Source organism: Ursus arctos, unplaced genomic scaffold (assembly GCF_023065955.2).
Source record: "Ursus arctos isolate Adak ecotype North America unplaced genomic scaffold, UrsArc2.0 scaffold_12, whole genome shotgun sequence".
Classification (NCBI taxonomy): Eukaryota; Metazoa; Chordata; class Mammalia; order Carnivora; family Ursidae; genus Ursus; species Ursus arctos.
The window spans coordinates 3,766,859-3,794,811 of NW_026622786.1; the positions used below are offsets into that span (position 1 = coordinate 3,766,859).

Genomic DNA, 27,953 nt, shown 5'->3' on the forward strand with positions numbered 1-27,953 from the left:
ATGAGGGTCAGCTTTCGGATTTGTGTGGACGGGCCCAGGACTGCTTTAAGGCAGGAAGAATGGAGCCTGGAGGGGTTGATAGGGAAAGAGAGGGTACAGCTGCCGGAGGAAAGGCATCAGAAGATCCGAGTCATTTCCATGAAGGGGAACAGAACCTCTCTTTTCCTTCTTGCTCTTCGAGTTACCAAAGAATATAAAAGGTCTGTTACAATCTTTATTACTTATGAAGTGTGAGGTGGGAAGAATGAAAAAAACTGTTGAGAGAGAGGGGTCCACACAGGGGGAGATTGTTTGGCTAGGTTCAAGTGTGAGTCAGGAGGCAGCTTTGGTAGTGGAAGTGGATGGCTGAGCTATGGGAAAGGTCAGTGATGGGAATGCTAACACCAGATGGAACATTCCCTAGCCCCTGGTCTTTCCAAACAGTCTCCCTCCACACAACCCCATATACTCTTACCCCAACAACCCCAAGCCCTGAAATTTTCCTTGATTTCATAAACAAATCTTTATTTCCTAAAGTAACTGTAGTCCTACTGTTCTCCCCATTCCTCCTAGCCTGTCTGTCTAATGGGACTTCCTACTCCTGTTTCTCTTCCCCCTTGTTCCTCAGGTTTCAGATGTAGGAGTATATGGGTGAGAGTAGGTGAAACTTGGTCGCCACAATGGAGTCAGACTATGGTTGAATGCCTTCAATCGGAACTTGGTCCTGATTTGTAGTTTCCCTCCTTCGTCTGATAACATTAATTCATTAAGCTGATATTGAACGACTCTAGTATGGACCCGGCACTGGGGATAGAGAGCGAGCATCACAGAAAAGATTCCTGTCCTTGCTGAGCCGGGATACAGGATCAAATTCAGGCATCCTGGTTCTTGCTTTTTGGTTTTCCTGCAGGGATGCTGGAACTTACAACCTCAAATTAACTATTAAAGGAGATCCCTCCTTTATGAAACCACTAGGATTCAAGGTGAGGTTGGCTTTCTTTTCTTCTTTTACATTTTTACAGCTTTAATGAGTTCTAATAATTGACAATAAACTGCATGCACTTTGATAAGTTTTGACATATTATATACCCATAAAACCATCACACAATCAAGGTAATGAACATGGCTAACACTCCCAGAGAATCTCCCCCCTTTTTTTTATCCTATCTTCCTCCTCTCCAAATCACTGAAAATTCTAGAAGATACAAACTAATCCATAGTAACTTTTGACCTGGAGGGCTGAACAGAACAAAAAAATGAGCTCGGGGCCTGATGAAGACTCAGGTGTCGGTGGGGGCAGTTGGGATTTGGAACCAAATACTTGAGCTTGAGTTTAGCTTTAGGTCCCACCATTGCTGGCAGCAAAGCATCAGGGACAGAACCTGAGTGTCCGGAGAGGGTGCACATCTTCCCCAGGGAATCCACAAAGTAGTTGGGCATGGTGCAATTCAGCAGGGACCTGGGGATATTGCCAGGCTGGTACCTTTATTCTTGTGTCTCATGGGAAGGATTATACTGAAGGTTTAAGCTAAACGAGGGGGTTATTCATATTATTATTAATTATTTTTATGCCAATTATATGTTTAACTGTCTTGCTGCCACTGCTAGACTGAGAGCTCCTGCAAGGCTTTTTATGTCCTCAGCACCTCATAATCTCTGCACAGCATTCAAATTTTTGTCGAACAAATGACATTATTGCTTAGGTCCCAGCCAACTAACTATAAAATGCTATGTGTTTTTCCAGTATGTAGTTTGGGTAAACTGCCCTAAAATTGGTGCTTTCATGGTACCTGCATGTGAGTGACTAGCTTGGTTGAGAATGGGGTCTCTGGAAGGTCAAAGGCTTTGGAGGAAGAGTAGGCAGTTCAGAGAGGGGCAGTAAGATGACTTTTGCGGGTAAGAAGACCTCCCCTCTGTTCACCTTCAGCTATACCAAAGGCGTGGGGTCTCCGGTGACAGACTATTTGGGGTAGGGGGTGAGGGACCACAGGTAGAGTTGGAGCTTAGGTACACTCTGGATTCTAGCGGCCCAGGCTTTTCCCCCAAGAAGAGTCTCATTCCAAATAGGAACCTCCTTAAGCGGGCACATCCCGTTCCATCCGGCCAAATAGCAGCAACACTCCACCCCAGGCCGGTACACCAGCGCAAGGGCTCAGAGCAATAGCGAGAACGATGAGATCCAAGAACGTCCTCCCTTCTGACCCGCTCACTCGAGGAATTAATCTCTTAGCGCCCGGCTCCGAGGCCCTCCCTCTCCCGCCTCAGACTCCGCCCCCTCCCTCAGTCGCCGCGGTCCTGGCGGGCTCAGCCCGCAGGGGGCGGCCCCAGCCCCGGCGCTGGGCCGGGCGGAGCTCCCGTCCGGGCGGAGCTGCGGCTGCAGCGTCCAGCTGCCGGACCGACCTCCAGCCTTGTAGACAGCGGGAGCGGCGCCGGGCCCCCTCCCCCCACCTCCCCAGCCCACCCTCCGAGCCTCCCGATCCCCCTCCCCGCTCCCTGCAACTGTGCTGGTAAGTCCCGCTCATCGCACCAAACTTTTTTGCTGCCGAGTTTGAGTCCTACCTCGGGACCACGAGCAACACTGTAGTTGGTTGGGGGCGGGGGGGGGGCGAAGGATTGAGAATAGCCGTCTTGAAATGAACTATTCACAACTCCATAGCTTCTCTGAAATGGATCGGATCTCACCCATTTCCCGAGTTGGTGAACTCTTGACTTTAGCTGGTTGAACTTGTAGAGAAGGAGATTACGGTATTCGCTCCAACTTCGAAACCCCTCCCCCATTTCTCTTCGACTTAGCAGTTCTCGATACTTTCCCTCCATATTTCAAGTATCTTTGGCTCCCTAAAAGCTCATCCCCTCCCAACTCTGGCGTGGCAAAGCCCCCTCCCCCAGGCACTTCGGGTCCGCCTCCTCTTCATTACCGCCGGGAACCCCGCGATCTTTCGGGCTACACTCCCTCCGGTCTTGCACCAGGGCCAAAGACTTGCAGGGGCTGGGTCCGGCGGTGGAGGGAGGGGCTGAGGCTGGGGCCTGTCCGGAGCCGGGCGGGCGGGGCTGGGAAGGGGAGGTGTAGGGGGCCGGACGGGGCGGAGCAGGCGGCATTTGCGGCCGGCGCTGGGGTGGAGAGTTGTGCGCCGGTCCCTGGGCCTGGGCTCGGGCTCGGGCTCAGGCGCCTGCGATGTCTCAAGATGGCGGAGCTGGGCGAATTAAAGGTACCAGCCCCCTCCCCCATCCCCATCTGGACTGAGCCCGGCGGTACGCCGAGTCAGGGAAGCGACCGAGACTGGGTGCTGAGGGCTCGGGTGGGGGCTGGAGACGTGGCGGAGACTGGTTGCTGTGGGTGGGAGCGAAGTAGCTGTGGGCGAGGACCGGGCTGCGGCGGGGCTCCGGGGGCGGGGCCGCGGGGCAGATGTAGGGGTGGGGCCGAGGGGAATTGCAGCTGTTGGGGGCCGAGGCGCAGGGGGCGGGGACGCAGGGGTGGAAGGAGGATTTGGTGGCTGGGGCAGATGTGGGAGGAGGGCCAGGGGTAAAAGCTGCTGCAGAGGCAGAGGGGGCGAGTTGATCGAGGCCAAGAGATGCGACAGTAGGGGTCAGATGTGGGGATGGGACTGGGGGGCAGATGTATGGGAGGCTCCTGGGGAGATGCCGCTGAGAGGATAGAAGCTTTGGGGCAGCTGTTGGGATCCGAGCCTTGGGAAGTACCAGTAGGCGGCTGAGATCTAGGGGGCGGGGCTGTGCGGGCGGCTGGATCGAGGGGTGGGGCAGAAGCGTCCAGGAGGCTCAGAAGAAGGTGCTGCCTTAGTGAATCCGTGTCTTTGGGCAGAGACAGAAGAGTGTGAAACTATGGGACAGAAAGGGGGAGGTTCTTGACAAAGCTAATGGAGAAATAAAAACAGGACAGAGGAAATAAGGGTGGGAGAAAGAAGAACAAGTTTTTCATCACGTTCCTTAAAAGGGGCCCAAAGCCATAAAGCCTCCTGTGAGGGGGCGAATTGTGGAGGACTAGCAAGGCCTGCCCATGACAGGGGCTTCCAGAGATTCACAGAAGGATGTCCTTTTAGGAGAAGCTTTTGGTGCCCTCCTACTGCCACACAGTCTTGAGGGTAACCATATCCAAGGACATCTCATAGAACCTTAAAAGACCTCTGGGTTCATCCTCTGTCCTCTTGGCTTTGTTCTGCCTTTTGAAATGGAACCGTAGTCCTTGGCGGGCTTGAGGTCTAGTCACTGGGCCCAGCTGCCTTTAGGAGAACTTGCAATTCTGCACCCTGGCTCAGGGGCCCCACGCCTTCTCCTCATCCTCCCAGGGCCTCTGCTTAGAGCTTTGCCCTCTCCTCTCCCATCACTATGGAGGAGGAGAATCACTTATTTTCTCTGTGTAGGAGAGAAACAGGGTATTAGTTCCTGGCAGATGGAGTAAACAGGTAAACAAGAAGGTAACCTGGACTCTCATTTACTATTAACCCCTTTGCCCTAAGTTTTGGTCGTTTGCCTCCCAGAAAAATAGGACCGAGGAAGGGGTGTTTATGTAAATGATGCTTAGAAAGGATTTGGGGGAGTTACAAGCATTGAACCCTGACCTGAAAACCCTGGCCACAAACACTTTAGAGGCTTGGGGAAAATAGCTGAGGTGGCTTGAAGTGTCGGGAGGGGTATGCCATGGGGCACAATCCTCCAGCCACCTGTCCCCTTTCTTCCCCTTGGGGCTGTCTGGCCTGAATCCTCTTCTCCCCCTCCTTCTCCCTGTCTCCCAGCCTCTTCCCAGGAGGCTGGGATGAGTCTGAGAGTCTGAAAAGAGCAGGAGAGGAGATAAGCAGCTTAAAGGAGCGTCTAGGCTCAAGGCAGGGATGGAGGTAGGAGGCTGTAGTGGACTCATTGGTGGGCCTGTGGATGGCTTGCTGCCTGCACCCTGCCCCCCCGGCCCACTTACAGGCATGGGGAGATAGGGTTACTCAAGCTCTGGGGGCTAGTGGTAAGGTTGACCTGAGGGTTGCTGAAATGGGACTGAGATGTCCCGTTGGCTAGATTGTCTGGAGAGCATCTTTCTGATGAGTGCTGGGGGGAAGAGGCATTGCCTCCTTGGTAGCTCAGCCCCGGCATCCTTGGCAGTGTTCTCGAGTGTCTCTGTTCTCCACAGCACATGGTGATGAGCTTCCGGGTGTCTGAGCTTCAGGTGCTGCTCGGCTTTGCTGGCCGGAACAAGAGTGGACGGAAGCACGAGCTCTTGGCCAAGGCCCTGCAGCTCCTCAAATCCAGCTGTGCCCCCAGTGTCCAGATGAAGATCAAAGAGCTTTACCGCCGACGCTTTCCCCGGAAGACCCTGGGGCCCTCTGATCTCTCCCTGCTCTCTCTGCCCCCTGGCACCCCTCCTGTCGGCTCCCCTGGTCCTCTAGCTCCCATTCCCCCCGCCCTCTTGGCCCCTGGCACTCTGCTGGGCCCCAAGCGTGAAGTGGACATGCACCCCCCTCTGCCCCAGCCTGTGCACCCTGATGTCACCATGAAACCATTGCCCTTCTATGAAGTCTACGGGGAGCTCATCCGGCCCACCACCCTCGGTATGGCTCTGTCTTCCTCAGTCTTCCTGAATCCGTACCTCTTGCCCAAGCCTTTCTTAGGTTTTAGTCCTGTGGGATCAGCAGCAGGGGATGGGGGCAGCTTCTGTGGCTTCCTGTCATGGGCTCAAGAACAACTGCCCCTTTGTGTCCTCAGCGTCCACTTCTAGCCAGAGGTTTGAAGAGGCGCACTTTACCTTTGCCCTCACACCCCAGCAAGTGCAGCAGATTCTCACGTCCAGGTACATCTGTCTCTCGCCGCCCTCCTACTTCATCCTGGGGTGCTTACCCCTGGACTCTGCTCTTTGACTCTCTTCTCTTCTGTCCTGCTCTCCTGCCTGTCCATCTTCCTGCACCTGCTTTGTCTCATTCTCTTGTGTGTCTCTTCTCTGTCCCCGGGACATGTAAGTGTGTCTCTGACGGTTCAACCCTGCCCTCTGGGGGCTGCACCTGACATGTCTCCCTCTCCTTCCCTGTCACAGAGAGGTTCTACCAGGAGCGAAATGTGACTATACTATACAAGTGCAGCTAAGGTGAGTTGATCCTCCCCCTCCTTCCCTGCTGGGCTCTGGTTGGGGGTGGGGATGAAATCAGGGTGTGACGGACCCCGCTAGGAGGTAGCCCTGCTCTGCCACATCCACCCCAACCCTGCGACTCGTCGGGTGCTGAGGACTACAGCTGCAGACATCTGTGATGGACTGGCTGAGATTCCCTGCCTTTCTGCCAGCTTCAACTCAAGAAACTACCTCCCCCACCCTTTCATCTTTTCTCTTGTCTTACCAGGTTCTGTCTCTGTGAGACCAGCTGCCCCCAGGAGGATTATTTTCCCCCCAACCTCTTTGTCAAGGTCAATGGGAAACTGTGCCCCCTGCCGGTAAATGCTCTTCCCTTCTTCTGGCAGTAACCCCTTCCCTCTTTCAGTTCTTAAATGTTAAATACAAACCTATTATGAAAGAAACCTGCCTAGCACGGTGCCTGGGTGCTTAGTAGGTACTCAGTTTACTGAGGGATTAATACAACCTGGAGAATACTAAGGTGGGGCTGATGTGCAAGGATTCTGTCAGAACCCAGAGGAGGGACATTAGTTCAACCCAAAGGTTCAGGGAAGACTTTTCTGAAGTGACGACCTCAGAGCTGAGAGTTTGAAGAAGTGGGGCATCCCCACTCTTCTTCCTCAGGAACTCAGTGAGTAGGTTTCTGTTTCCCTGGTCAATGAATAAGCTCCCCTTCGTCCCCAGGAATGAACCCCACATGCAACCCTAGATAGTGCTTTAGTTTTGTGAGTCACTGAGTGGTCCCCCATGTCCTTGGTCAGTGAGTGAGCTGGTCTTCCCTCCAGGAAGTGCATAACCTAAGACAAGATGTCTTGACCAGTCCCTCCCTTCCCCAGGGTTACCTTCCCCCTACCAAGAATGGGGCTGAGCCCAAGAGGCCTAGCCGCCCCATCAACATCACACCTCTGGCTCGTCTCTCGGCCACTGTTCCCAACACCATCGTGGTCAACTGGTCATCTGAGTTTGGACGGGTGAGCAAGGCTGGGGCAGGGCACCTAGAGGAGCCTGTAGGGTGTAAGGGGGCATCATCCAGTGTCCTGGGTTGGGGAAACATCTTCCTCTTTGTGGGTCTTTCTGCCTTAACCCAATGGCTGTGGTCCTCATGGGACAAAGGCTTGGGGTGGTGGTGACGGTGGTGGTGGTGATGTGCAGAGCAGAGGCTAACTGCCTCCCCCTCCCTCCAAGTAGAACTACTCCTTGTCTGTGTACCTGGTGAGGCAGTTGACTGCAGGGACCCTTCTACAAAAACTGAGAGCAAAGGGTATCCGGAACCCAGACCACTCTCGGGCACTGAGTGAGTAACATCCTGCCCCTCTTTCCCAGTCTGATTTGGATCTAAGTCTTCCTGGTCCTCCAGCCTTTATAATCAAACCCGTCCCCCTCTTATGACAGTATACCTCACGTCTGACATGAACCCCAGCCCTCCCCCTGCCCCCTCACCAGTCTTCATGGTTGAGAAGTCAGGCCACTCCCAGGCACTGAGTGACACCCTTGCATTTTCAATTATGCATCTGCTTTGCACCTCACAGACCCTTCCTCTAGCCCTGCTGGAATATGGCTTCTTTAGACTGGAGTCTTTTTTTTTTTAGATTTTATTTATTTATTTGAGAGAGAGAGAGCACGAGCGGGGTGAGGGGCAGAGAGAGAAGCAGACTCCCCCCTGAGCAGGGAGCCTGATGTGGGGCTTGATCCTGGGACTCCAGGATCATGACCTGAGTTGGAGGCAGATGCTTAACCGACTGAGCCACCCAGGCTCCCTTAGACTTAGAAAGAGTCTTAAGGATCATCTAATCTAACCCTCTTGTGATGCTTCAGGTCCCTCTAAGTCATCTCTGCCGAAGGGTCACCCAGCTGTATTTAAGCATCTTCAGGGATGGGGATATCTCTCCCTCACACCCAGTCTTCATGTGATATCCCACATGTGATATCCCCAGCTGCCTCTTAGCCAGAGCCATCTGCTTCTGGCCTCACCGCCTCCTGGGCTTCGTCTCCCGCTTTGCTGACCCCATGGCTCTGGCCTCATTCTTGTTTCAGTCAAGGAGAAATTGACCGCTGACCCGGACAGTGAGGTGGCCACTACAAGTCTCCGGGTGTCACTCATGTGCCCGGTGGGTACAAGGGAGCTGAGAAGGGGGAGGTGGGTTGGGTTAAACTCTGGACCCAGATGAGGGCGCCTAGGGCTACCAGAGTGAGGCTTCCTGGGATGTAGGGACTCTGACCAGAGAATTTGTCTCTTCTCAGCTAGGGAAGATGCGCCTTACGGTCCCTTGTCGTGCCCTCACCTGCGCTCACCTGCAGAGCTTCGATGCTGCCCTTTACCTACAGATGAATGAGAAGAAGCCAACATGGACATGTCCTGTGTGTGACAAGAAGGCTCCTTACGAATCTCTTATCATTGATGGGTAGGGCCACTCTGCATTCTGCTTCCTCTTACCTAGGATATCTACTAGGAACCCCCCATCTATATATCGAGAGACCTTCCGTCCCCTCCCATGAACCTCAACTCTTAACATATCAATCCCTTTATATGTATACGTATATATGTAATTTTTCACCTTTATAATATACAGTTGACCCTTGAACAATACAGGTCCATTTACACGCAGATTTTTTTCAATACAGTACAGTAAATATAAATATATTTTCTCTTCTTTATGATTTTAATATTTTCTGTTGTCTAACTTACTATATTGTAAGAATACAGGATATAGTACACATAACATGCAAAATATGTGTTAATTGACTGTTAATGTTCTCCGTGAGGCTTTTGGTCAACAGTAGGCAATCGATAGTTAAGTTTTGGGGGAGTCAAAAGTTATCCATAGATTTTTTTTTTTTTTTAAACAGTAAAGACTTTTAAAAAAAATTTATTTACTTTAGAAAAAGAAAGAGAGAGAGTGCAGGGAAGGGAGGGGCAGAGGGAGAGAGAGAGAATATTAAGCAGGCTCCATGCCCAGAGTGGAGCCTGACATGGGGCTTGATCCCATGACCCTGAGATCACGACCCGAGCTAAAACCGAAAGTCAGATGCTCAACTGACTGCACCGCGCAGTTGCCCCATCCATGGATTTTTGGTTGTGTGTGGGTGTGGGGTCAGCGTTCTTAACCACCGTGTTGTTCACGGTCAATTGTATGTATTTCCAATATGAGGATTTATTGCATTAGGTATCATGCTGTGCACTTTGCACGCCTCATCTCATTGAATCCTCATAATTAACCTCGAGAGATGGGTATGGTTATTATAGGTGAGGAAGCTGAGACCTAGAGAGCTTGTCTTGCTCCAAGTTCTAATTGTTAGTAAGTGGCAGAGTCAGTGTATTGAACTGATACAGTGTATCTCCTAGAAAAACTACCTGACCTCTCATTGACCATGGCAAAAAAGTTCTTTTGAGGGTCTGGAGGTATTACTGATCTAGCTAATCCTAACCCCCGTCCAGAGCCTAAATTACGGTCCTCGCTCCCAGTGCCCTCTTTGTGATGGTTTATGGAGTTCTGTATCTCTGCTCCTTTTGCCTTGTCACAAGTACTATGTGAAACATGTGCTTAGAATGTATTTTTTTGAAAACTTAACATTTAAAGTTGGCAAATCTCTTTTATATACCTTACTTTATTTGATTTCGACAACTCAAGAAAGTTGAGTAGAGTGAATAATGTCCCTATTTTACAGACAAGGAAACTGAGGTTCAGGAAGGTGAGTCCCAGAACTGCCGGCTACTGTTCCCAGCCATCTCCCAGCCCCCATGAATTCCCATTTCTCCCCTTCCCCAGCTTATTCATGGAGATACTTAATTCCTGTTCGGATTGTGATGAGATCCAGTTCATGGAAGATGGATCCTGGTGCCCAATGAAACCCAAGAAGGAGGCATCTGAGGTTTGCCCCCCGCCAGGGTATGGGCTGGATGGTGAGTGACCCCCTGTCCCCCAGCTGAACTACGTCTCAGATGGCCTCGTCTCTGAGACGTAGCCCTCTTACCACCCGCAGGCCTCCAGTACAGCCCAGTCCAAGAGGGCAATCCATCAGAGAATAAGAAGAAGGTTGAAGTTATTGACTTGACAATAGAGAGTTCATCAGATGAGGAGGACCTGCCCCCGACCAAAAAGCACTGTCCTGTCACCTCAGCTGCCATCCCGGCTCTACCTGGAAGCAAAGGGTATGAGGAAATAGGCTGAGTCCACAGCAGAAGGGGCAGAGGAAGAAGCCAGGAATGCTTTCTGATCACTGGACAAACTCTGGGGCGGAGAGGGGACTCAGGAGGCTGAGCTGGGTGAGGGCATCTGTGGTTCGCTGGCTGCCCCAGCTCCTCCTCTCTCCTCACAGAGTCCTGACATCTGGTCACCAGCCGTCCTCGGTGCTACGGAGCCCTGCTATGGGCACGCTGGGCGGGGATTTCCTGTCCAGTCTCCCACTACACGAGTACCCACCTGCTTTCCCACTGGGGGCCGATATCCAAGGTAGGACACTGATCACAAGGTTGGGCTGCTCCTGCCACATCTGCCCGCAGACCAGATCAGAACCCCTGTTCCTTTTCAAAGCCTTCTGGCTCTCTTGCGAAGGCTATAATCCGAGGGACTTCTTTGGGGTTTTTTGGCCATGAAGGGGTCAGAGAGGAGAGTGATTTTGATTTTTCTTTTCTTACCAGGTTTAGATTTATTTTCTTTCCTCCAGACTGAGAGTCAGGTAAGTGGTCCCTTCTATGAAGCTATCCGATCTCTGAAGCTTCCTTTCTAGGCACTGATGCCCGCCCCCTCCTGCACCGCTCATTTTCCCCTGAGACCTAAATCTGCTTCTCTGTGAGGGAAGGCAGGGGCTGGGGGCACAGAGGGTGTGGGCAGTTTATTTCCCTACTAGACCCTGCTGGTGCCTCTTCAGATTCTTACCCATGTCTTCTTTGATCTCCTGTTACTGTTCTGTCTTGAGTTTTTAGAATTCTGCCCCTGACTGCTCTCCCCCGCCCCCCACACCCATGTGCACTTGAGCGCTGTGCCTGCCCTAGCCGGACATTCCATGCATTTCATACGCCCACAAGGCCAAGAACCTAGCAAGCTGGAGGGGCAGTCTCAAGGCAGGGAATAGGGGTAGGGGAAGGGTGGGGTGGGGAAATAGGGGAAAGAAAGAGAGTATTTCCTGCTTCTTCGAGGATCCAGAGGGTTTGATTTATCCCAGGATATTTCTGAGATGAGTGACTGGGATGCGGGTGAAGTCAGGAGAAAATCTTAAACTGTGCCCTTGATTCCTCCCAGCACTATGGTCCCTCCGTCATCACCTCGCTAGATGAACAGGATACCCTTGGCCACTTCTTCCAGTACCGAGGGACCCCTTCCCACTTCCTGGGCCCACTGGCCCCCACGTTGGGGAGCTCTCACCGCAGCACCACTCCAGCACCCCCTCCTGGCCGGGTCAGTAGCATTGTGGCCCCTGGGGGGGCCTTGAGGGAGGGGCCTGGAGGACCCCTGTCCTCAGGTCCCTCTTTGACTGGCTGCCGGTCAGACATCATTTCCCTGGACTGAGTCCCCTGGATGATGGAAACTTCCCTGCCTCCCAACACTGAGCAAGTATGCTGTGGAGTCCAGACTCCTGGCCACTCTGACCCCTCAGGGGGCTTTGGCCAAAGGTCAGAAAGACCTTCATGGATACCTGTTTTTGGCCTTCTCTCTGCCTAACAAGGCCAGCACCCAAAGGGTTAATATTTAACCTCTTTTTAAGGACATTTGTGTTCTATTTTTAGAAATGTTCTTTAGATGGCTGGCACATTCCTTTGGGTATGTTAACCTAGGCAGTGGGAGGCACATGGGATGGGGTGTGAGTTGGGGGAAGGGCCGAATTGGCTAGAGCCTCATGGGGAAAGGGCCTTTTTCTTGTCCCCTAGATGCCCTCTCTTCCCCAAATCTATGGTTCTGTACTTTCCCCACATCCATTGTCTCTTCATGTCCATTCCGTTCTCTTTGGCCAAACAGGTGGAGAAGCTGAGACAGGCAGACATATGGACAGAGAACTCTATTTTGGGTTGCAGATTTTTTTGTACATAAACAAGGAAAACCAAAATACTCCAAAGATGATTTCCCCTGCTTCCTACTTCCCAGTATGACTGAGGAGGAGATCAGGCCTTAGCCCTGATCCCCAGGGGTTTGGGAGCAGGGCCTGGCCTATTGCCTGGGTCTCTCTCTATTTATATATTTAAGTTCACAATGTTTCATACACTGACCAGCTTGGGGCATGAGCTTTGAAAGGCCCATGGCCCCATGGTTAGGTCTGGCTCATTCTGCACCTTTTCTGGGAGGTGGGAGGACCTCATGCTCTCCCCATTCTCCTTTTTCAGGCTCCTCCAGGGCCTAGGACCTATGTTGTAATTTTACTTTTTGTTCTCAAAGTTGTAGCAAAGTTCTTACCCATAATAAAGGTTGTGAATGTCTGTGAGTGTCTCGGAGGTGGGCTGGGGAGAGGAATAATCCTCCACTTCCCTTTCCAGAGCCCTGGTCTGGGGGGAGGGGGCCCATGTTCTGTTCTTCCTTGCAGGCCCTGGGCCCACTGTCCCATGGTAGGGGTGTCCCTCTGAGGAGTTGCAGGAGCATTTGTTCTCCCTTCCTCTCCCTCATAGAGCATTTAGCTCAATGTTGCAGATCCCTCAAGTCGTTTACTCTTACCTGCCCAGATGTTGCAGCCAGAGCCTGAGGGCAAACTTGGTCCCAGAGCTGACCCTCTCTTTGCCTTCAGCTGTGGTTGGGGTCGTCCGCAGCAGTGTGGACACAGGCAAGGCCAGAGGTCGAGCTCCTCCATCCTCCGCTAGTTCTACTGTGCTGCATAATGACAGCTCCTGTCTGGGCTGTGCCTGGTGGCTTAGCCCTCTTCCACGGAACCCTCCCAACCACAGCAAGAGAGGGGTGGGTGGACGTTCACCTCATTTTAAAGAAAGGAACAGGTTCACCTCATTTTACACAAAGGAGGGTTAAATGACTTGCCCCTTTGGGGGATTGGCACTCAAACCCAGGTGGTCAGAGCTAGCCAGATGGAGCAGGAACCCTTGCAGTTGAATGGACAGGGTCTTTGATCTCCTGTGCTCCTTTGATCATCAGCTGACCAACCCACTCCCTAAGTCTCCCCCACGACACAAAATTCCCCCCTGAGGAGGGGAGAGAAATGGAACTCAATGAGTATGGGTTGGTGTGTTGGAGGGTCAGGCAAAAGCTCTTACAGGACGGAGGGTGGTAGCTCCTGGGGGAGATGTCTGGGTGTCTCTGTCCCATCCTCTGTGGCAGCCACTGCAGCTGCTACATCTGGTCCCAGCCACATAAAGGCGCTCACCTCACTTGGGTTCGGTTTGATCCGGGCCTGGGCCAGATAGGTTGATGCCTTAGCCGTGGCCTCTTTTAGGAGGCCTGTTCTTGATCACCGCCTACCCACAGGTGCAATGGAGAGAGACTTGGGGCAGGGGCAGGGGGAGAGGCTACTGGATTTTTTGGTTATCTCTGACTGCCCCCCATGCCCCCACCTTAGTCACAGAACCAGTCTGCTTGGGTCTCAGCTCCCATTTCCTTCCTGCACTGCCAGCCCTACCTGCAGCTGCTGCTGTGACTCCTGGGAGACCATGAGTAGATAGAGAATGATGTGATGGTATTTGGGGAGACCCCAGCTCAGCCTAGGAGGGTAGGCAGACTAAGAGAGAAAACAACAAAAATGAGAACTTCCTATCTCTTTTGGAGACTGTAAATACAGCTGAAGAAGTGGAGGGTAGAGCTGGTGCAGGAGGGACACGGGGGGATTGTGGGTTTGGGGACTCCAAACCACCCAGCCACAGTTAATTGTTTCTTCTGTGGCCAAGGCAGGTAGGGCTGCTCTCTGGCTTTGGTGGGTTTGAAGTTGTTGAGGGCTTTTGATTAAATAAGGAAGGGACCTTTTCCAGGTTCCTGTCTCACCTCCCATAACCCCAGAGGGACCCAAGAGAACTGGCCCTGGGGCAGCTGTAGTCCACTCTCCTCCCAAAGCTCTCGAAGCCCTCCGTCCAACAGCTGGGAATGAGAGAGCACAGGTCCCAGACGTTGATGCCTGACTCCCCCAAGTCCTTTGTGTGCCCCTCCCTCAGCCCACACCCAGGACAGCCCCAGACAGAGGTCTCTGGTTTCAGGGCAGGGTGAAGGTGGGGTTAGCAGACTGGTTACCTCTTCATCAAGTTCCACATGCCCACCTGCAACAACAGTGGGACCAATAGGTAAATGGTGGTGTTCTTGGCCAGGAAACCCCACGGACTATTTACACCCTCCTCCCATGGGCACCCTCCTCCCATGGGCACAGATGCCATTGCAACTCCTTGTGAAAAGGGGGACCTACCACATTTCTGGGCCTGCCTCTCTGTCCTGAGACTGGGAATAGCACTGTTGGTGAAAGGCCACTTTCTTCCCTGGACTTGGGATCTTGTTCTCAGAGCACTCACCTGGGGGTACCCAGAGGTTGGGAGAAACGCTGAGGGTTCGTGTCCTTCGGGTTAACAAGACAGTCTGGTCGCTGGACTGCAGAATGACGGCCACACCCAGATCCACACCTCGATTCGTGGGCAGCTCGGCCCCCCGATCCCTGAGCTGCTGGTCCAGTGCCACAAAAGGGCAGAAAGGGGGTCGCTGGTGGGGGTGGGGTGGGTAGCCGTTTGGGTTAAGGCTTCAGAAGCGGGGCAAAAATCAGGCAACACCACGCAATGGGGGAGGAAGGTCGAGTCTGGTCGATCCTTGCCCCCAGGCCTCTCGCGCCAGCTCCTACCCGACCCCACTCCTGCCCCTGACCCCGGGTCCCCCTTCTCCCCACCTGGAGCGGAAGCCTGGTCGAAGCGCCTGGGAATGGCCTGTCCGAGAGGACGAGTCGTCCTCGCTTCAAGCCGCAGTGCGTGGCCCACGGCCCGAGCCCTGGCCCGGCGCCCAGGAGGCGACACACACTCTGCACGAAGCTCGGCGACACCGGGCGCCCGGACAGGAGAAGCAGCACCCGGGCGGCGGCCATAACGCGGCTCGGGGGCCGCGGCCCGCCTGGCGCCCTCTGCTGGCCCAGCGGCGCCGCCCCTAGGAGCGATCGTCTGGGTCGAGGGAAGTGTGCCCGGGGACATTTAGGCAGAACGCTTGGGGATGAGCCAGGGGTGCAATGTTAGCAAATGACAAGAAAACCTCTAAAACCTCAGCTCCTCTTCTTTCCCCTCTTCTCTGTTTAGGACAGTGATTCAGACTTGGTGATTTCTTAACTCACATGTCCCCTCCCGCCAGCCACGGGCTGTGTACTTACATATAAGCACCGCTCTGCAGCACTCTATGCCTGCTATAGGAGGTTAGCACCTCGAATTAACTACGTCTCTTCGCCAGACACCCAGGAAACATTTTTGACCCCTCCCTTCTCTTTCCTCTCACTCGAATGGGAACCCAATGCAGCCCATTCTACCTCCTTAAACTTCTGGCATGTCTTGTTCTCTAGCTTCCATAGTCCCTAGTCCTAGCCTTCTTTGTATTCTGCCTGAGATATTATCGCAAGTTTCCAAATAGTCCTTCCCCTACCAATTCATTCTCTAGGGTGCTTCCAGAGAGATCCTTCTCAAACACAAATCTCGTCATCTTGCTTCCCACTGCTCAGGAGAAGATAAGCTACTAAGCACAGTAGAGTGAGGACCTCCCAGCCCTTGCTCCTGCTGGCTGTCCAGCCTCAATGCTGGCAAGACTTAGGCCCTATTTTCTAGTCACAACCTATTTGCAGTTCTTCCTGGAACCAGGTGCTGCTTCCTTCTGGGATCCTTTTCCCCTTCCACCTCACAAATCCTCACTTGAGACAGATTGTCACTTTCTCTGTGCTCCCCTTCCTGCCTGACCCTTCTCCCTCTTGCCTCTCTGTATATAATGCTTTACTGCTAGAGCCCCCCAGTATTTCCTTGTACTTATTTGTCTTCTCCCACTAGGCTATATGCGCAAGGCTTATTCATCCTTGTATCCCTAAAGCCTAGCCCAGTCCTGGGCACATAATAGGTGCTCAGTAAAGAATGGTGAGTGGCTTGAAGGCAGAGACAGCAACTTACTTATCTTGGTATATTATATCCTGTATAATGGCTGGCAATTAATTGGTACTTGATTGATGAATTAGATCAATTCATTAATCTTAATGAATTAGAGAACGGACATTGGCAAGAGGAAACTGAAGAGATTATAATGGCACCTACCTGCTTTAAATGAACTGAAGCTGCTGGGACAAATTACATCAACTAGGCTAATTATCTATCCATGCCACTGAGAGAGAAAACTTAGAATTGCTGCTTTTACGAAACCATGGAGAAGAGGAAGGCAATGACTTCTTGAGTGTTTACCATATGCCAGGCATTGTGCTAAGTGTCTTACATATGCAGTTTCAGATGTGCTAGAAGCCTGGAGCTGGCAAATGTCTTCTAGCCATAGATTCTAGTGTGAATGCTGGGGTCAATCCACCTGCTAGTCCTGAAAAGAGCTTTTATTCCCCTCTGTGTGGTTGTCTTTCACATTCTCTACCGTGTGTGTGTGATTACAACTTAACAAAATAAAGAACAGGCGTAGCCTTTTGAGAATGGAATGAACTGCTTAGGAAGAAGTTTCTTCCACTGCCAGGGATATTCAAACACGGGCGTGGCTGACTTCTTGGTGGGAAATGATGCATCTGATAGATGGATAATCTAGTTGATTTAAGGTCCTTTGGGGCGCCTGGGTGGTTCAGTTATTGGGCGTCTGCCTTCAGCTCAGGGCGTGATCCTGGAGTCCTGGGATCGAGCCCCACATTGGGCTCCTCTGCTGGGAGCCTGCTTCTTCCTCTCCCATTCCCCCTGCTTGTGTTCCCTCTCTCGCTGGCTGTCTCTCTCTCTGTCAAATAAATGAATAAAATCTTAAAAAAAAAAAAAAGGTCTTTTCCCCCACTGAGATCTGATGAGGGGAGAATACTGTGATGGGGATAAGACAGGATCAGCGAACTTTAAAAAACATGTCAAACTCTTTCTGGTGTATTCTGGGCAGTAGGGATAGAGAGGGCATTTTAGTATAAGAATCGGCAATGGGGGCATTTGGGTGGCTCAGCTGGTTGGATGTCTGCTTTCAGCTCAGGTCATCATCCCAGAACCCCTGCTCAGTGGGGAGTCTTGCTTCTCCCTCTCCCCCTGCTCACTCCCGCTCTCTCTCGCTCTCTAGCACACGCACACATGCTCACTTCCTCTCTCAAATAAATAAAATCTTAAAAAAAAAAAAGAATTGGCAATATATCTCACTGCAAAGAATGCATCAGGCACCTCCTTTATTTTTTCCAATCTCCCCAGACTTTTTGAGAAAGGCTTTTCTTCTGGGTCATTGTCTCTTCATGGTGCTCTCAATATATGACTCCAGCAGGAAGATGGTTTCATCCACCTGGATCTCACTGGCATCCAACCTGAGTGAAAAAGTGAAAGCCTTTGCCCAGACTGAACATTCATTATTTATGATTAGAGGCAATGGAGAATGGCATTGAGAGCATTGTAAGAGATGGTGTGAAGGGGGAGGTGATTGCAAAGCTCTAGAAAAGAAGTGATGAAGGCCTGCATGAGGACCAAGATGAAAGGCCAGATTTGAGACACATACTGAAGTTAAATCAACAGACTTGGTGAACAAGAGTGTGTGAGATTTCAGTAGAAGCTGAAATGCTTTCAGAGTTTTTAAGCTTAGGAAAACAGGTGGATTAAATCCTGCCAATTGAGCTGGGGAAGAAGAGAGTGAGTTTAGGTTTGCTTGGGTGAGGTTGGAGGGGTAGCAGGGTGTTGAGGTGGACTTGTCTGGAAGGTATATTGAAACATAGGTTTGAGATTTATGATGCTTACTTGTTGACATTACGCTTCAGGGTTTCTAGCTGCTGGCGTTCAGGGGCTGTGATCATCTCCTCTATTTCTTGGAGCTGTGCCTCCTCTGCACCTGTAGCCTGCATAGATGCAATGATGGCTTCCACCCTCTGAGACTTTTCTAGTAGACGCCTGTCAGACAAACACAACTCTGAGGCATGTCCCCTAGTCTTGGTGGTTCTTTTACCCGTTAGCCCTATGGCATAACTCCCTCTTCTCCCATGTTCCTGGTCAAAGTGGATATTGCCACCTTCCAAAGACAGTTTTTACAAGTTTAACTAGAAATATGACTTCACTCCTGGAACTCTTACTGCCTCTCATCTGCACTGAAAGTTTAATGCCAGTTTGTACATTTCTTACAAACTTAATCTGCAAAATTATTTCACTGGGGGTATATCAGAACAGTTTAGACTAATGTGCGATTTAGGTCAACCTAAGCCAATAATTCAGTGCAGCTAGACTAGTTATTGTCTCTATTGGTTTTATTTCTACAGGAAATTACCCTTCAAGACTTTGGCCTTGAAAAATGTAATTACTCAACTGAAAATGCTACTCACTTGTTCTCTTTGGTTTCAAATTGTCTCCTTTCTATCAAGTTGGCTATGCTCTGAGGGGAGAGAAGACAAGAAATGCACATGGTTCTACTTAAGTAGCTCAAGTAAAACGGCTAAAGGGAGAATGAGGGTGAGACCTGTCTGTGTGGGGGAATGTGGAGAAGGTCCGGAAGAAATTACCTTGTAGCACCTGTGCAGCAACATTCGGGCAGCTGACAGGATGTTCACAGTATATAAATAGAAGGTCCTGGATGGGGCATGGTCTGGTGTTTTGGGAATTTCCTATTTGTCCATAGAAAAAAAGAGAAAAGAAATCCTACTGTTCTTCAGAAATGGCAAAGTAAACACATGTCCCATCCAGAGCGACTCAGCTCTCTTTCATTTAATACTTTCCTCTTCCCCAGTCAGTCAGCATCTGTGTTTATGGCAAAATCAGCCACATGGAGAGCTTTTTCTATTTGACCGTGGGCATCCTCAGTGGGGAACAAAGAGAAGGCAATTAACATTTTCTGAGCAACACTTATGTGCCACGTAGACTGTATTCGATCTTTAGGACAAACCATATTATTTTTATTACCACCACCCATCACCATTTTATTGATGAGAAAAATGACAGTAGGTAATTTGCTCAATGTAACTGGGTCAGAGGCAGAACTGTGATTCTGACTCCCAAATCCATTCTGTTTCCTCATAGGGCATATATATGGCTGTGCACACAGTGAGGACCCAATAGATACTGTTGGCAGATTTAATCTATAATAGACTTAAGACCTGAGGAAATGACAAATCACGAGGAGTAGGAGCTAAGGAAAATTCTGGGGTAATTTCTTGGCTGTGCCTCTTTTAACTAGGCCACTTAAAGCTTCCCAGTTCTCTTTCAAGCGCTTGCTATGTCTCTGTTAACTTTTTTTTTTTTTCCTATCTCAGAGCTGGAGAGAGAGTTTGCTTGGGGTTCAGGATGTTTGCCTCATAAGTTTCTTTCACCCTCGGCCAGCTACACTGGTTGGTGACTGTTATGCCACTGGTTACCTGGAGTGATATGAAATTTCCTGAGAGCATCTTGTAAAGCATATCCTTTGCCTCCTTTGCTGGAATCATTGCAAAGTCTTCTACCTGCTTCTGTTCCAGGTGTTTCTTTTGTAAAACTAGACGGAATATTCTGGCACAGCGAGACCCAAACCTGGAAAGGAATAAAGAAAGCAAATGGCATGACATAGATTAGTTTTAGCTCCTAGTCACAAATGGTGGTTGCTCTGTTTCCACGTACAGAGCCAGGACCAGAGAGAGGACTAGTGGTCAGGGATTTCTTTCACAACTCCACAGATTGATGATGGCACTGCTAATCATAAAGGAGTCACCAACTGCTGACTCACCTGAGTACCTGAGTTCCTGCATTTGTAAAGGCTTTAGGAAGCCTGGTTAATTGGCATCACCAGGAATTAAGCAGTAGGGTATTTAGGGTGAAGAGCAGTAGTGGATGGGATCTGTAGCAGTCCAGTGGAAAAATGGGCAGATGCATGAAGATGTATGTACACTGGGTGCTTACATAATGATCACACTGCTTATTCAAACGAAGTGTGGAAAGGAAGTGTCTGACCCCGACCCTGAGCAGGTTACCTCTTACCTCTCCTGTACGACAGACTCCAGAGTGGCTGTAGCTAGGGATCCTAGAGCTTTGTGCAGGTCTTCATATGAGCATTAAGGTCGGTAATGTTTTGGCCTGGTCACCGTGATCTTAGCTTTAATCCTACGTCTCTAATTCAAAATTGAAACGCTATTTTGTTTTTCACATTGGTCTCATTTATGGTAAGTATTTCAATACCTCAATTTACTAGGATTTAAGTCAGGGTTTTGCTTAACTAAAATTCGGTTAATTAAAAGTCCTTTTTGCTTCTTTATTATCAATGTATTTCAATATTCTGACTTATTTAGTCTACTAAGTATTATCCAATCCAATTTTTTTTTCATAAGTCACCATTCTTCTTCATAGTTCAGGCTGCCTGAGTGTAAGGAAATAACCGGTAAGGATACTGATGACATACATTCCTCCACCACTGTCGCCAGACTTTCCAACAAACTCTAGCTATCAAAAAAAACAGAGAGACAGAGAGAGTGTGTTAACTGAATGGAAAGTCCAGTGATTCTATTTCCAAAGGAGCAAATCTGGCCAAGAGTCTGCAACAGGTAGTCCTCCTATCAGATGATGGTAGAGAAACTGTCTGAGCTGGCTAGGTAGAAAATGAGGCTACAGAAGAAGGATACCAGGTTTCAGTGGCAGAAATAAATTATAAACACAGCAGAAAAAAAAGAAAAAAAGGAAAAAAAAAAAAAGAAAGAAAAAACAAACTTACTGGATCATCTGCCAGGAGAGTGAGATACTGATCGAGAACTTGTTTAGAGATGTTATAGCCAACGGGTAGAGATCTGAAGATCTATGGAGCAAAGAGATGATGAAAATGGGTTTGGGAACTTAGAATTGCTGACTTTTTTGAAATAAAGAAGCTTTAATTTCAGATATCACAAATATAAATATGTCCAAATATATAGCAACACTGTTTATAAGAGTAAAAAACTGGAAACAATCCGAATGTACAATAATAGGCACCTGATTAAAAGAAAGTACAGCATGGCTGCTAAATGGAACATAAAACTGCCATAAAAAAATGAGATCTACATATACTGACATGAAGAAGGTGGCTTAGATGTACTGTCATATGAAAAAAGCAACTTTAGAATAGTTTGTAGAGTATAATCCAATTTTTTTTTTTTTTTGCTAAAAAAATATACATATGTTGGGGTGCCTGGGTGGCTCAGTCAGTTAAGCATCTGCCTTCCGCTCAGGTCATGATCCCGGGGTCCTGGGATCGAGCCCTAGGTCGGGCTCCCTGCTCGTGGGGAGCCTGCTTCTCCCTCTCCTCCCCATTCATGCTCTCTCTTGCTCTCTCTCTCAGGTAAATGAATGAAATCTTAAAATATACACACACACACACACACACACACACACACACATATATCTACATTAATGTGAGCCTATACATAAAAAAAGGTCTGAATAAATACAGGTATCAAACTATGAACAAGAATCCCCAGGGCTGGGCTGGGATCACACAAAACTATATATATATTTAAACTGAGGTATGTTACATACAATAACAAGTTCAGATTAGAGGTTAAGTTTGATCAGTGTTGACAATTACATATACCCATGTAACTACTACCTACAATAAGATAAAGAACATGCCCACCATTCCTAAAAGTTTAGGGGGCTACAACTTAAAAAAATTATACATTTGTATTGTTTGAATATAGGTCATGTAATTACTTTTGTTGAAAGAAAAAAAAACCTGAAATTTTTGTTATATAATAAGTTTAAAAATTTTAAAATAACATAAAATGAAAATATAACTATATTTAATATGGATAAATATAATTATGAAATAGAATATAAATAAAATGTATTTGATACATTAAATATTCATGTTTTAAGAAACAGATATATTAAAAACAAATTTAAAATACACAAAATTAATATACTGAACAAAACAAATATAAGGGGCCAAATAAGGTTTTGAGCACCAACAAAGGTTCTCAGATTCCAAATAGTGGATTCTTAGAACAACTAGGAATAGCTTGTACTTTGACTAAAAGAATGGTTTAGGTTCTTAAAGGATGGATCCCCAGAGACCAAATTAATTCAGCACCTACCACCTGAAGAGAATCCCTGTCCCACCACAAACAATAAAAACTCTTTCAAAGGCTCAGACCTCAACCTAATCCCAGACTCTGTGTATAAGAATTAAAATATCCAACAGTCTCCCATTAAAGTAGTACAGGAACATGAAACTCACCTCATTGGAAGACAATGGCTGGGTGAAGGGGGCAGTAGAGGGAGTGGTAATCTCACTCATCCGAAGCATGGTCCGCACGATCTCACTGCTGGTCTGGGTTTGAAAAGTGGACTACGATTCAGAATTCACTCTGCTGTGCGGGCTCTGGCTATATGCCAATGGCCGCATCTGGCAAATAAGTGAATGTTCCTGATTCAGGCCACCGTCCCACCCACTTAGATATCACCTGGTCCATCCTATTGGCAACTGCGCTGACAATGGCTTGGTCACGGAAGTGCTGGTGGAATCTGTCAAGGTTGGCCTGCCAATAAATCCCATCATCTGGAATGGGCTGGGGAGGAGAAAAGGATTAGAGAAAAACATTTAGATACAGTGAATATGGTGAGTTTTCTGGTGAAGAGCTTGGATTTAACTGTTCACTATTTCTTTTCTTATTCAGTAGCAACTACATGGGATAGGAAAAAAAAATCATTCAATCATGTGGATTAGTGCCTTGACGAGACAAATTCACAATACCCAAATTCAGATTCTCTAAGCTCACTTCTAATCTTTCTCTATCTGAATTCTTCTCCAGTATCCTTAAGTCTCCCATTTGACCCCTCTCTCCTTCCTTTCAGGACATGACCTTGCCTCTTATTTCAGAGAGAGAAAACAGAAGGCCTTTTTTTGGCATAAGCCGGTACCTCTGTCCAATGACCGAATTAAGTTAAGCCTCAGAAGGGAGACACGGAGTTCACATTTTGTTAGTTTATTCTTGGTCAATATTTAATGAAGTTCATAATCCTACTACTTCTCAACCTTGTAAACTCTCTCGGGGCGTGTTATCCAGTGCTCTCTTTGCCTCGCCTCCGGGTGAGGACTCCTAGTCCCATTACCTCTTTGTTATCTGTGCTATGTTTTGGTCTCTTGGCTTTGGGCTCCCCAGCAGCATCCTCATCAGATGATCGTCTCCTTTTACCCTTCCCTGCCAAATAAAACAGGTGAACAGCTAGGTTACATCTCATATGAAGACAGGAAATCACTGAACCTCAGAGCAGGTGTCCCTCTATCCCAAGACATCTCCAGCTGTCTCTAGGTTAAAGTTGCTGGGGAGGCTGAGGAGCTACAGAGAAATTCAAGGCAATGATGAAGTCATTTGAAGCTCAACATATTCAAAAAAGAAAGTTCTAATCTTTCTCCCTCAAACTGCTCCTGCTCCAAATGCTTCCTTTCAGTGAGTGGGACCATCATATTCCCCCCCACACAAGTCAGACACACAGTCATTTTTGGTACCTCTGTCTCCTTCACCTTTTCTGTATCTAATTTTTCACTGGGTTTGATTACATTTTACCTATGCCCCATCCTTTCTGCAAGCAGAAAAATCTTTTAAAGATGGAAATTAGATCACATCATGTCCTTTAAATCCTTTATTGGTTTTCCTTTGCTCTTAGGATAAAGAACAGATGCTGTATGAGGTCTTGCACGATCTAGCTTTTCCATCCTTATCACATGGCTCTCTCTGCTCACCATGCCTTAACTACACTGACCCATATTTTACTTCCTCAAATATCCTATTTTTTTCTTACTGCACACTATTCCTTTTGCCAAAAATGTTTATCCTCTGTACCTCTTCATATATTACTTCACTGGTTAGTTCCTACCTCTGTTTCAAATCTTAGCTCAAATGCCACTTTCTCAAAGAAGCATGTGCTCTAAGCCCTGATAAATCTGGTCCCGTTATATATTTTCATAACATCTCATCCTTTTTGGGTGCATGGGTGGCTCAGTCGGTTAAGCGTCTGCCTTCAGCTCAGGTCCTGATCCCAGGGTCCTGCATGGGGCTCCCTGCTCTGCGGGGAGCCTGCTTCTCCCTCTACCTCTGCCTCTCTCCACCCCTGCCTGTCTCTCATGAATAAATAACGAAGATCTTAAAAAAAAAAACAACAGCCACACCTCATACTTTTCCTTCATAGTACTATGTAGTTATTTGATTAATGTAAGTCTTTTACATTAGACTTAAGCCCCAAAAGGTCAGGGACTTGTTTTTTTTTTCCATCATTTTACACCACAGTAACTGGCACAAGGTAAATTCGTGGTAAGTGCTTGACTGATTCACTCATTCACTTAACAATCATTGAGGAAGAATCCACAATCAGGGCAAGTCACAGTCCCAGGGTCAGAATTCCTTACCAATCAAGCTCAGTTTAGGAACCAGGTACATGTCCTTTTCACTGATGACAAGAATGGGGGCAGGTGGCGGTGGCCCTGGGTCTGAATTCTCAGTGGCAGGCACCCAGGGGCAACGCTGTACAAAGTGTGTGTCTGCTAGTCGCACAAACGTGTTTGATACCTCAGCATAGTCCATGGTCTTGCCATCTGTACAACAGGAGGAAAGAGGCAGATGAGATGGCCTATGTTAGCTGAGGATCCAGTCCCGCAGCCAGCCAATCTATGCTTTTGCTAACAGCTATGGATAGAGTACTGACCCTCCATAGTCTCCGTGAGTCGGTCTGCCACTTTCTTCACAACTGCGGACATTGTCATTTTGCCATTCAATAGCAGCTCCTCAACAATGAGCTCCCCAGTGTCACTGTACAGTGTTTTGGCAGTATAGATGTACCGGGGATACCTAAGCATTCGCAGCACCCGGCTGCACTGGGCTTCATACTCCACTATACCACGTTTGTGCACTTGATATATCACCAGGTTATGTTGGATGAGCACACAAAGGGCTTTTTTCACCTAGATAGGATCCAAAAGAAAGAGAGGAAAGATCTGAAGACACAGCTCATTTTTGTTGCCAATTTTTGCCTGACAATTTACTAAGTATTAGGAGATGGCTGGCTAAGGATCTCTGTGCTTCTTCCCTCCCTCCATTGGGTAAGTTATTAAGAATCACATGTCAATGGATGAAGTCAGTAAGATTCCTCCCTGTGATGCTCATATTTCCTCTGATCATTCAGAGTACAATGTGGGGCACCTGGGTGGCTCAGTTGGTTAAGCATCTGACTTTTGATTTCGGCTCAGGTCAAGATCTCAGGGTTTTGAGATTGAGCAACCGAGTCCAGCAGGGGCTGCCTGCCTAAGATTCTGCCTCTCTCTGTGCACCGCAGCCCCCCTCCCCCGCCCCTGGCATATGTATGTGTGTATGTGTGTGTGGTCTCTAAAAAAACCCAAACAAAACAAACAAAACCCCCCCAAAGTACAATGTACTTCCCCTCCATTATTCTCATTCCTTAAAGGTAGCGCTGATAGACTTCTTATGAATAAATGAGGTGTGGCATAATAGGAGCAAAGATTTGCCTACGAAGCCATGATGAATCAGGAATACCTTGAGAAGCGGAACTTTAAGGTCTACATCTCATCCCCCAACCCCCCGCCAATAGCATTTTTCTGTTTCTAGGGCAGACTTTCTCCCTTTTTTATTTTGTGGTGTGGGGAGGAACAATATTCAAAGGTAGGTAAAAGAATGAAAGCAAATTCAGGATGCCTGGGTGGCTCAGTCAATTAAGCATCTTCCTTTGGCTCAGGTCATGATCTCAGGGTCCTGGGATTGAGTTCTGGATCGGGCTCCCTACTCAGCGGGAGTCTGCTTCTCACTCTCACTCTCCCTCTCTCTCGCAAATAAATAAATCTTTTTTAAAAAAGAAAAAGAATGAAAGCAAATTAATGTCATCCACACATACCTGATCCAGTGATGTTCCTGTGTCGTGGGCAATTACCCTCAGTGGCTGGCTGCCAGTTCTGATTAGGTGGACTCCGATTTTTTCTACAATCTCTCCAAAATGCTCTTGCAGCAACAAGGAGCAAAGTTTAATTTCTGCTTGAGTCATTGTACTGAGGAGTCTCAGAGCTAGGGGGGAAGAAGTCCATATGATGCAAAGTTTTTCTCTTATGCTGGAAGTAGAGCTGCTGAGTGTAAATTCATATACTTTCTGGAGGGCAATTTTGACATTACATATTTAAAAAATTTCGTTTAGATACTCTGTCTCAAGAAAATAATAAAAATGTCACTGTTATTCTCCTTATTATACTGATAAACTGGAAACAACCTAATGTCTAACTATAAGGAGTTAATTCAATAAATGATGGTATACCCATACAATGGAATACCAGCCACCATTTAAAACAAAGTATAATATGTATGAGCACAGAAAATTGTTCATTAAGTGAAAGAAGCAGGTTGGAAAGCAAAATGTAGAGGAAAATTCAATTCTTATGAAAAACAAAATAGAAAAATACATATGCATAGAAAAAAAGGCTGGAAGACTATATGTCAAATTTACCTTTATGGGATTATGTGTCATTCTAATTTTCCTTAAAAATTGGGTGTAGATGCTTTTGCGATGTCATAGAGTTTAGATTCTATACTTCATTGACTGGAAGAATTAAGGCCACTGTTCACAGCCCATTGGGAATGAACAGGTAGTGTCATTCCCAGTCCATAAAGGAAATGACAGCTTAGAAAAAGAAAATGAAGTAAAGGAAAGCTTCCCAATTGGGTGTTTCAAATAGGAGATGAAGGGCAGTATTTAATACTAAAATTCCTACTTCTTGACAAAGTAGACACAAATAGAAACAGACATAGGTGACTATACATCATAATTACTTCCTTATTATCCCAAGTGCTACCAAACATTGGTTTGTTCATTTATTTCCCCAAATCCCAGAGGCCAAGTCTTTGCCTCTCAGCTCAATATTCCTATCCACATGTCTTTGGGGAAGCATCCCCAGACCCTGTGCCATTCTGGGAAAGGACTTCCAAGGAGCTTAGCTCCTGGCTCTTCACTCCTTTCACGCAGGTTCCCGTTCCAGACTTGGTCCCCTCGTCCAGGGACAGGGCCGCTTCCTCCAGAGAGCTTTTTCCACTAACCTCTGGGTCAAAGCAATCTAACGCCGCCGAGTTGACCACGGCGGCTTCTTGCGGCTCCGGCTAGCCGCCGGGGCAGAGGGGGAGCCCACGGCCCTTTCTCGCAGGATGACGGACAACCAGGAGGAGGGAAAAGGGAACAACGCGTGCCGCTCTACCCCAGAGTTTCGGTGGTTTCCGGTGACGCTCTTTCTTTCTTCTCGCTGGAAGGCTGGAGGACCTGCGAGCGCTGTCTGAGGAGCCGGCGGGCGGGCTGCGGCGGGCGGACTCTCCTTCCTGCGCCTCTTTGGTGCTGGGAGGCGGGCCGCGGGGTCGCCGTCCGCGCCGCCGGCTCGCTGGGGCCAGCGGACTCACGTGACCGACGCGGGCTCTGGAGCGGCCGGCCGCACTGAGGAAGCGGCGGCGGCCGAAGGGGTGACCGCAGCCGGGAGGTAGCGGCCTGGCAAGGGACGGGCCGCTGCCCTCTCGGACAGCCGCGGCGGAAGAGAAAGATGGCGGAGGCCTCGGCGGCTGGGGCGGGCGCAGGCGCCGCTGTCGCCGCGCACCGGTTTTTCTGCCACTTTTGCAAGGGCGAGGTCAGCCCCAAACTACCGGTAAGAGCCCCGTGCCCTCTGCGCTTGGGCATCCGCGTGGATTCTTCGCCCCGAAGTCCCCGAATGTGTCTTCAGCTTCTCGCACAGCCCTGATTTCTCTGACACCGGTCACCCAAATACCCTCTTGCTCACTGTTCTCTGGTCGCTGGCCCCAAATCCCGGGCGTCCCGGCCCTGGCTCCGGAA

The 27,953-nt window shown here is 48.8% G+C and overlaps 4 protein-coding genes across 13 annotated transcripts in view; 2 read left to right on the top strand and 2 right to left on the bottom strand.

Moving 5' to 3' along the window:
• Positions 1–2,387: 2,387 nt before the first annotated feature.
• On the top strand, positions 2,388–12,491 carry PIAS3 (protein inhibitor of activated STAT 3). 3 transcript variants are annotated; one of them, XM_026489101.4, is made up of 15 exons: positions 3,079–3,188; positions 5,114–5,531; positions 5,686–5,770; positions 6,011–6,061; positions 6,312–6,402; positions 6,919–7,053; positions 7,271–7,376; positions 8,117–8,190; positions 8,324–8,484; positions 9,850–9,983; positions 10,064–10,232; positions 10,400–10,533; positions 10,722–10,759; positions 11,323–11,478; positions 12,037–12,491. In XM_026489101.4, the coding sequence occupies exons 1-15, from the start codon at positions 3,165–3,167 to the stop codon at positions 12,106–12,108; spliced, it is 1,848 nt and encodes a 615-aa protein (XP_026344886.1). In that variant the 5' UTR covers positions 3,079–3,164; the 3' UTR covers positions 12,109–12,491. The 3 variants fall into 3 exon arrangements, with proteins under 3 accessions (XP_026344885.1, XP_026344886.1, XP_026344884.1); XM_026489100.4 differs by lacking the exon at positions 3,079–3,188 and adding an exon at positions 2,388–2,486 and having other exon boundaries at positions 11,323–12,491; XM_026489099.4 differs by having other exon boundaries at positions 11,323–12,491.
• Positions 9,673–15,096, bottom strand: NUDT17 (nudix hydrolase 17). 6 transcript variants are annotated; one of them, XR_006408449.3, is made up of 9 exons: positions 14,873–15,078; positions 14,508–14,691; positions 14,236–14,261; positions 13,993–14,085; positions 13,634–13,732; positions 13,272–13,408; positions 12,724–12,876; positions 10,504–10,654; positions 9,872–10,219 (listed from the first exon to the last, which is right to left on the bottom strand). XR_006408449.3 is itself a non-coding variant. In XM_026489103.4 (8 exons), the coding sequence occupies exons 1-8, from the start codon at positions 15,062–15,064 to the stop codon at positions 10,216–10,218; spliced, it is 888 nt and encodes a 295-aa protein (XP_026344888.1). In that variant the 5' UTR covers positions 15,065–15,078; the 3' UTR covers positions 9,673–10,215. The 6 variants fall into 6 exon arrangements, 4 of the variants coding, with proteins under 4 accessions (XP_026344888.1, XP_026344887.1, XP_026344889.1 ...); XM_026489103.4 differs by lacking the exon at positions 10,504–10,654 and having other exon boundaries at positions 9,673–10,219; XR_003313379.4 differs by lacking the exon at positions 9,872–10,219 and having other exon boundaries at positions 10,226–10,654; positions 12,724–12,871.
• Positions 15,097–17,318: 2,222 nt separating this feature from the next.
• Positions 17,319–27,500, bottom strand: POLR3C (RNA polymerase III subunit C). 2 transcript variants are annotated; one of them, XM_026489079.4, is made up of 15 exons: positions 27,179–27,490; positions 25,992–26,158; positions 24,792–25,047; positions 24,496–24,681; positions 23,202–23,290; positions 22,553–22,657; positions 22,327–22,419; positions 20,830–20,910; positions 20,510–20,561; positions 20,103–20,163; positions 19,508–19,658; positions 18,659–18,760; positions 18,482–18,531; positions 17,907–18,056; positions 17,319–17,482 (listed from the first exon to the last, which is right to left on the bottom strand). In XM_026489079.4, exons 2-15 carry the CDS (start codon positions 26,136–26,138, stop codon positions 17,401–17,403), a joined length of 1,605 nt encoding a protein of 534 aa, XP_026344864.2. In that variant the 5' UTR covers positions 26,139–26,158; positions 27,179–27,490; the 3' UTR covers positions 17,319–17,400. The 2 variants fall into 2 exon arrangements, with proteins under 2 accessions (XP_026344864.2, XP_057166305.1); XM_057310322.1 differs by lacking the exon at positions 18,482–18,531 and having other exon boundaries at positions 27,179–27,500.
• RNF115 (ring finger protein 115) overlaps positions 27,381–27,953 on the top strand; it is a 73,183-nt gene continuing 72,610 nt past the window's right edge. Inside the window, exon 1 of one of the 2 annotated variants that reach the window (XM_026489080.4) lies at positions 27,381–27,768. In XM_026489080.4, coding sequence (XP_026344865.1) covers positions 27,667–27,768 — 102 coding nt within the window. In that variant the 5' untranslated portion in view covers positions 27,381–27,666. The remainder of the gene's footprint in view (positions 27,769–27,953) is intronic. The other variant, XM_044380308.3, reaches the window with a different exon arrangement.